Genomic DNA, 9,249 nt, shown 5'->3' with positions numbered 1-9,249 from the left:
AGCTGGTCAAATAATTGGCTCCCATATTTATTTTTGTAACGAGAATCACTTAAAGAATACAGTAGTAGAATGTTGTCACTCTGTAACATGCATTGAAAAATAAATGATTTTAACAGTGGAGGATATTTATAACAATCCTAGAATTTTTTAATTATGTTTAGAGATGTTAAAAAACAGGTCACAACCCCCAGTGGAAAATTTCAGGTGGTTTAGATCTACCACTATTAAATCATTGAGTTTCTAGGCTTTAGTATAACGCCTTGCTGTCTCTTGCTTTGCCTAATGGTGCCTTCCTTTTTCCCCACACCTCCCCAGTGGTCAGTGACGTAAGACCATGATATGTAATTTGTGGTGTGATGCAAGCTTCTGTATAAAGAAGTAAATGTATGTTAAACTGGGAAAAATAACCAGTGCATACAGCTGGGATTGACAAGGTATGACCAGGACCATTAAATGGAATACCTGGATGGTATCTCTGAAAACAGCTTCTATTAAGAAGGTTGGAAGAGGCTGGTATGCTAAAGGTGCAATCACTAAGGTTCTAAATCAATTGTCTGACTCTTTATCAGTGCCATTGCTTATGCCGCTGTCTTCACTTTGAACAATCTTTGAAGCTACACGATTGAGCAGCCCCCTCCCCCATTTCTAACTAGGTGACAGAAATCAGGAAGTCATCAGCAGTCTTCCCATTAAATTATGTGACTATTACAAATAGGCATTGGTATATTGCAAATTGGACACAATTTCATACCTCACAACTTAGTGCTATGGAATAACAGAGTGGATGCTCAGGGTTTATATCTATCTTATAATGACTTTCTACATAAATTCAACCTCTTAATTACTAACAAACAATTTAATCAAATTATTAAAACCATACCCAATGCTTTAGTATGTCTCATGTCATGTCAGTATTATGAAGTTAATCCCACCTACCCAACCTTATTAATTAATGGTTTACACTTTCTAAATAGTAAATGTAACAACAAATGGCTTTGTGATGCTCTAAATATGGCCATATTTAATGATTTCAAGTCAAAGTACAAGTATGACATCACAGATCAGTTAAGGCTTAAAAAATCGATAATGTCTATTTAACCTGTCCAGTTCCACCAGAAGCTAAAGAAACCCAGTTTAAAATCATTAGCTCTATATAGCCATCTAGTGAATTTCGTCATACGGGATTTAATTTTGAAAATAACGCTTGTGTATTTTGTCTATCTAATATTGCACGTTTTTTATTCGCAAATGTAAATGGGGAAGCTTGAAGCCTTTGGCTATAGCCTTTCCTCAAGATAAAGTACAAGCTCTAAACGAGCATGTAAGACACGTGACAACTGGGGGAGCGAGGAAAAAAAAACAGCAAAACAACATTTCCCATAACACATTTCGCGTAACAAACTACAATTTTCTATCAAAATGTAAAATACTATGGAACATACATAGAATATGATATACACCCCTATGTACGTGTAATTATACACAGTGTCTATAAAAATTATATTTTTGCTTTTCCCCCGCGAATAAAAAAAAAAAATTACGTTTGTAGAACCCAGATGGAAATGACGTCTTAAACCGGCCGCCATCTTTCCGCGGGAGGAGGTGTTTGATACAGATAGACTGGAAGGATAAGGGGTAATACTGAGAGCGGCTCGGGTTTGCTGTTTATTAACATTTATTTACAGTCATGTCAAGTGAAACGGAAGGAACGAAGATCATCGAAGATGCATCAACCGAGGAGCAGCGGGTAATGCAGGTTTTAGGGGCTACTATTGTGTATTAGACAGAGTGGCTGTTTTTTAATCGGGCTGCCTGGCGCACTGTCTGTATCGTGAACCGTGTTGTGAAGTCGCTCAGTCAGTCCAAGTCAAGCATGAACTAGCGGACACAGACTGAGACCGTCTCCCGGGGTTGTGTTCCTTTTATAATTCAAATTTAGTGCCGTGTGCCCGCCTGAGCTTTTGTAATATGTTGTATTCATATACGGTGATATGAATCTCTGGTTGGATGGTGTTTATATATATATATATATATATATATATATATATATATATATATATATATAATCTATCTACAATGATGGACGGTTTTAACTTTTATTTTGCTCCACAGACGGCAGGGCCTGGTTCACCAGAATTCAGGGTCACAATTCTGTCCGTTTAACCAACATACAAATACAGTACTGTCCCGAGTAATTTGATGTGACATCGCCGTTTTTGACTTGGTCTGTTCCAGTTAAAATGTAGCCGCCTTAGTTTCGGTTGTTGCTCGATACATTGAAACTATGATTTTATAGTAGTACAGTGTTGTTGGTTGATATGCGTTTTAAGAAAAAATGCATTGTTTTCAAACCAAGGTCATTGAAAACCGGTTACTGATTCAAGCTAATCGGAAGTATTAAGACTCAATGCTCAATTAAGATAGACTTTTTTATTATGAAGCTAACCCGACGCGTAATCACATTTATGGTTAATCCATGGTGTAGGTCACTTAAGGTGCAGCGTTCTACAGTGATGACCACTGTCGTCGTTTATAGGCAGGCAGAATGATCATGATACTATTTTGAAAGCAGATTATTGTGAATCTTCAAATGTACTTTACAGCAGCAGGAACTGAAACGGCCCAATGCTACCTGTATTGCATGCAGCAGAATATTTAGCTGAAATATTTCTCAAAGAAATGCTTCTAGAGCTGAGATTTCCAACATTAAACTATCCTTTAATCAATTCCAGCTACTGCCAAACGGATAGTAACACCATGACGAATCCCATTTATTTCCCATGTTAAATTGCATAGATCAAAAAAGGTTAGAGTAAAAAAAAAAGTATAAGACAAGTAACTATTGATTAGCAAATCAATATATAATATATATATATATATATATATATATATATATATATATATATATTATATGTGTGTGTGTGTATGTATATGTGCTCATGAAGTGATGACTTGGCTGACAGAATGGATGTTAATTTCCTAGACTGTTTTGTGAAGGATTTAGTGAGGGTGCTGTTGCTGTTCAAGCTTCAAGTAAATATACCAATCGCTTCTAAAATATTTATGAATTGTCAAATATTACCTGTTCATAGAAAGCTTGTTAATGCTTCTTGGTCTTGATCAAAGGTGGCGATGAAAGGGTTTAATGTAATACCTTCCAAAGAAAATGCACACTAATGTGATTATGGATCATTTTAGAATATAAGCTTTATGGAGGAATAGCTGATTTAATGAAGCATGAAGTAACACAATTATTCTGTAGTAATCAGTTTCCGCTAGCAGCCGTTTCTCTATTCAAAATGTTGAATTGAGCCTAGTCTAACATTAGAATTGGATGGTTAGTAGTGCTTTGGGGTTGAGGGTTCTGATCTGTGATGGTTTTACTCTTGATCTGCTCCAATCTCCAGTTGTGATGAAACTTGGTGCTGGAGATAATGTTACTCTGACATACCTTGTCACCTTTGAACTGCCTTTACGGGACATATTTAATTAAATGCCTGTTAATTATATTTTGAGTTAAAGCAAGCTTTAGTACTCCTTTTGTGTGCAGTGACAGTACCTGCCCCATCTGATTAGAGACACGGTCAACAGAGATTAAACTGCATCAAAACTGTAAAAATAACTTTGCTTTTTAGTGGGCCTTTTAAAACAAGCTATGGGCTCTTCCTCTTAAGCTGCCCTTTCAGTGAAGACATGATAATCTCAGCCATTAGTCAAGCTCTCCTCTGCTGATCCACCTTGCTATGTTATATTCATGCCTTTTTAAATACTTGAAGTCCAAATTTATAATCTGTGTTTTATTTTTAAGGAAATGGAGGACAAAGTGGTCAGCCCTGAAAAGGTAGAAGAAGCCAAGCTAAAAGCTCGATACCCTCATCTTGGTTCAAAGCCAGGTGGCTCTGATCTTTTAAGGAAAAGGCTTCAGAAAGGGGTATTTTTACAATTATTTTTTTAAATGGAGTATGGTATGAAGTGTGTGTGTGTGGGGTGGGGTGGGGGTTGGCACAAAGATTTAAATGTGCTTTTGTGTAATTGTTTAGGTCAAATGTGTAAACTCTATATGAGTTCTGACACCTAAAAGAAGTCGAAAGACATTTTACCTAAATTACAGTGGCTTTAATTCTTAGCTAGTAAATGCTCTTGAACTTGCACTAGCATAAATTGTTGAAATGAGTATCATATCAAGATCTAGATTTTAGAATTAACCTTAATACTTCATGGTGCTTGCTTTATTTAATGGAGTGGTCCCTCCAGCATCTGACTAATTTAAGGATTTCAGGGGGAGGGGTAAAAATATAAAACCTCAGTGTTCAACAAACAACCAGTCTGTATGTCTTAACAGTGTATCAAATGCTATACAGTTTGGTCAGTGTATTTCTAATTGTTTTGGGAGTTTTTTTTATACACTACCAGTCAAAAGTTTTAGAACACCCTGATTTTTCCAGTTTTTATCGAAATTTAAGCAGTTCAAGTCCAGTGAATAACCTGAAATGGTACAAAGGTAAGCGGTAAACTGCCAGAGGTTAAAAAGTTTAGGTTACCAAAAACTGAGAAATAATGTACATTTCAGAGTTATACAAAAAGGCCTTTTTCAGGGAACAAGTAATGGGTTAACAACTTACAGGTGTTTTGCAACAATGGAAGTAAATTAAGCCTTGAAATTTGATGCTAACAATTCCTACAGGTGTCCCAACCTTTGTTGATTACTTACAAACCCTCTGTCTGTATAAAAGCAGTGTTGGAACAGACCGTGTTACTACACCGTCTTAAGCATTATTTGGACAGTATTGTACTGCAGGAAGTAGTATATTGCTATCATAATGGCGAGAAAAAGGCAATTAACAAAGGAAAACAGACAGACCATTATAACCCTTAAAAGTGTAGGTCTTTCCTTTAGAAATTCCAAAGAAAGTCAAGGTGTCAGTGAGTACAGTTTCCTACACCATGAAAAGGCACTTGGAAACTGGAGGAAACTCTGACAGGATGAGGTCTGGCAGACCCAAAGCCACAACAGAATCAGAAGACAGGTTTCTGAGAGTCAACAGCATGCAGCTCACAGGACAACAGCTTAACATTGGTCGAAGTAAGCAAATCTCAGTTTCAACTGTGAAGAAAAGACTTCGAGCTGCAGGTTTGACAGGTCGAGTGGCAGTAAGAAAGCCTTTGCTAAGATGGCAAAATAAGAAAAAGAGGCTTGCCTGGGCCATGCAGCACCACCAGTGGACTTCTGAAGACTGGAAAAAAAGGTCTTATGGACCGATGAATCAAAATTTGAAATCTTTGGTTCATCACGCAGGGTTTTTGTATGCCGTCGAGTAGGCGAAAGGATGGTTTCTTTGCTGGATCCAGAGTCGGCGACTTGCAAAGAGTGAGTGGCACCCTGAACCAAAACGGCTACCACAGCATTTTGCAGCGCCATGCAGTACCCTCTGGTATACACCTAGTTGGTCAGGGGTTCATCCTACAGCAAGATAATGACCCAAAACATACCTCCAGGCTATGTCAGAACTACCTTATAAGAAAAGAACAAGATGGTAGGCTTCAAATCTTGGAATGGCCAGCACAGTCTCCAGTCTTAAACCCCATCGAGCTGGTTTGGGATGAACTGGACAGAAGGGTGAAAGCAAAGCAACCTACAACTGCAACACATTTGTGGGAACTTCTGCAACAGTGTTGGGAAGAACTTTCTGAACAATATTTGATTTGTACTGTAGAAAGAATGCCACAAGTGTGTTCGGCTGTTATATCTGCAAAAGGTGGCTACTTTGAGTCACATATTTAGATTCAATTTTGTTAAACAAAATGATTCCATGATTTCTTTTTTATCTCCAATTCTGTCTTTGTTCTGTGCTTTAATTTCAGAGTACAGTGAAATATTAAACTGCGTAAATTTTAATAAAAACTGGAAAAATGGAGGTGTTCTAAAACTTTTGACCGGTAGTGTATATACATACATACATACATACATACATATATAAACATACACACACACTCTCAGTTAAAAACAAACCTGGCATTTTAATTTGACAGTATTGGGTTTTAACATTGACCTGTACTGAATACCTGTATTGACTTATTTGTATTTTGCAGCAAAAATATTTTGACTCTGGTGACTACAACATGGCTAAAGCCAAGATGAAGAACAAACAGCTGCCAACAGCTACCACTGAGAAAGCCGAGGTCACTGGAGACCACATCCCCACTCCACAAGACTTGCCTCAGAGAAAACCTTCCCTGGTTGCCAGCAAGCTGGCTGGTTGATTTATAAGATATGGCACTGCACCCTTTTCTTCTCATTCCTGTTTTTCGCCCTTATTATTGCCCCTATTCATCTCATAACTTTCTTTTACACTAGTCATTTGGAAAGACTGACGAGTAGGCAGATTCCAGTTAATAGTGCTGCTTGTGGAGTAATTACAAAAATGTATAGTACCTGGAATGACTGTTGAAGAAAGTCAGGGAGACCCACAAACTTGCAAAAGTTTTGATGGCTTAAGTATACTGTAGTTTTGGGTGAAGAAGTGTACATATTAACTATTTCCTAGTGTAGGAGTGATGGCAGGAATTGACATTTTAGAAAGTTTTACATTTTTACTGTATCATTCCTTAGATCCATCATCTAAATGAAGTAGTGTGCTTGAATTATTTGATATAATCTTCAGTCATGTCCATGCTTAATTTTTGCCTTGTTACTGCTATATTCTTTGTTTTATATAAAAAATAAAATAAAAGAATGGACTACACAGATTGCTTAAAAAACAAACAAAAAAAAGCATGTATGAAAGTGAACTGGGTTGTGAAAGGTTGGTGTCTGCTTGTCTCAAATCTTGAATTTAAAATGGCCTTAAACCTCATTCGGCTTTATCAGTTGCATATGTTTTTGGGCAATATTTGTCCACCCTGGAGACATATATGTGAACCTAGTGCTGAATGTGTGCTGAAAACTCCTTACCTATTTAAACCCGTATCATTTTAGGTTTTGTAGTTGGTAGCTTACTAAAGGAAATGTTTGAGGTGTGCATGTGCATATATTGTGCAGTCACTTTTGTGCCATTTTTGTAAATAAAATAGTTTTGCACAAATGTGTTCCAATTGCTTAATACTCTTTCTGGATATTGTTTATTTTTACAATATGGAACCTTGCATGAATGTTTACCTTGGCAGTCAAACATACTGGCCATTTCTTTGCACTGTGCTGTACGAATTATACACTTACCTGTCAACACTCAGTACCTGTAGCTTGAGGCAATTGTAGTGTATGCTTGTTTTGATTTTAATGTACTACAGGTAATGCACATTGTGACCAAGAAATAATATTGCCCCGAATATTGCAACTATCAAAAATGGTCCTTGCAGACCAGAATTGTAGATTTAAGAGGCTTCATTAATTACTCATATCTTTGTAAAAAAAACAACAAAAAAAAAAAACATATGTATTACATCAAAACCTCTTAATATTACTCAATTCGGGCATACTTCAGCAATGCCTTATACAGGGCTACAGGTCATCATGCACAAGCTACGTCAACATCCTGTATGGAATCCTCAACCCTTTTTATGGGAAAGTATAATTCACACTTATAATCAGAACTGAACAATTGACTGTCAGAATGCTTCTTACACACAAATATCTAACTATTGGTCACATCAACATACGTTCTGATGACAATATAGACCACAAGTGTAAAGTTGCTGTTAAGTGAAGCATGCTCTGTACATTAAGAAGTGATGGGGGTTTATACAGGCAAAAAAAAAAAAAAAAAAAAAATGAAAATGCTTCATGAGTCATTTCAGGGTTGTTCCCTGATGTTTTATTTGATCAGAAGTACAGAACACTATCTATGTAGAATGCGATTTAGGTTTAATTACCTGGACAATATCTAAGTAGAAACTTAATTATTCTTAATTCTCATTAGTGCAAGTACATATTGGAATACAGATCCCAATGTGCTTATTCATGTGAAAATTATAATGAATACAAAGGGTGGAATTGCTTTTAAAGGTTATGAATTTTGTATTCAATGCAACTTTATTTTTATTTTTTTCTTGGATCAGGATCGTTACAGTATATCATGGTTCATTGTGTGCAGAAATTATTGGGGAAGAGGGAAAATCTATAAACTAGTCCTAAGACAGTTGATTCAAGAGAATGGTATTTTAAGTCAATTGGAATTTGGAGGCAGATAGGGGTGGCGTTTGAGGTTATTTTTAGTTCATGTTCTGAAGACAATTCATTCCTACAGATGAGTAGAGTATTACAACTTTCACAATTAACCTTAATGTGTTTTCTTTTTTGTTTTTTGAAAATTAACATTTATGAGCATAATATTTTTAGTACACTGCATAGAGATTGAGCATCAGTTTTCTGGTTTTACTCTTCTGTAGAAAATGGAATATGAATAATAGTGTGAAAGGCACATACAATTGTTACAGTTAAATTCTTTCACTGAAATTAACATGAACAGATTAACAAAGGCTACTACCAAATCAATATATTCAACTGGGAACATAAAAGGTATACTTTGTTTAAATAGAACTCCCCTTTGCCTTTTATACTGTTGTAGTTTAATAGCAATAGGGAAATGTATCTTCTATTTTTTAAGGTCATATTTTTTAAATAACTTCAATTTTAAAAGTTATTATGGAATTGGCATGTTTTGTACACTGGGCTTTTTCAATTTGTTTTACTTCAATGTTGTTTTAGTGTCTGCTATATCTATAGACACATATGAATCCCATTACATACAGTATTGTACACACTAGTACAACCATTAGCTATCAAATGAACTAAAAATGACTGCAGTGTAGAGACAGCATGGCACTTTGCTAAGTGTCACTGTTGATTTACATGTCCTGATATATTTATAATATATGATTATTTTTTCATATTGAATGTAATTGGTTCAAGCTTTCCCATAATTCTAGAGCATTTTATCCTGATGCCTTATTTAGAAGCAAAGTAGTCTGGAAAATGTGAACTGGCAAGACCACACCCTTAATGGAATGAGAGGTTCCCTTTCACAACTAAATTTAGAGAGCATCAAATGTCCATGTTTTTTGCTTATTTCACATGGAATGATCATATTCAGTTAAGTCCACTGAATGGATTGCTGACCCTGCAGTTTGACCCTATATATGATTTTCCCTAACCGGATTTACTAATAACCGAAGATAAATGTTTGATGGTTACAATTCCAATAATAATCCCATTCCATTTTTTAAGAAGTCATAATGGTATGACTTCTAATC

The 9,249-nt window shown here is 35.9% G+C and overlaps 1 protein-coding gene across 1 annotated transcript; it reads left to right on the top strand.

The window, feature by feature from the left end:
• Positions 1 to 1,591: 1,591 nt before the first annotated feature.
• On the top strand, positions 1,592 to 7,768 carry LOC121299317 (cAMP-regulated phosphoprotein 19-like). The gene is made up of 3 exons (XM_041227000.1): positions 1,592 to 1,747; positions 3,809 to 3,931; positions 6,091 to 7,768. The coding sequence occupies exons 1-3, from the start codon at positions 1,688 to 1,690 to the stop codon at positions 6,259 to 6,261; spliced, it is 354 nt and encodes a 117-aa protein (XP_041082934.1). The 5' UTR covers positions 1,592 to 1,687; the 3' UTR covers positions 6,262 to 7,768.
• The last annotated feature ends 1,481 nt before the right edge of the window (positions 7,769 to 9,249 follow it).

This window comes from Polyodon spathula, chromosome 24 (genome assembly GCF_017654505.1).
Source record: "Polyodon spathula isolate WHYD16114869_AA chromosome 24, ASM1765450v1, whole genome shotgun sequence".
Classification (NCBI taxonomy): Eukaryota; Metazoa; Chordata; class Actinopteri; order Acipenseriformes; family Polyodontidae; genus Polyodon; species Polyodon spathula.
This window is presented reverse-complemented; position numbering and strand designations above follow the sequence as displayed.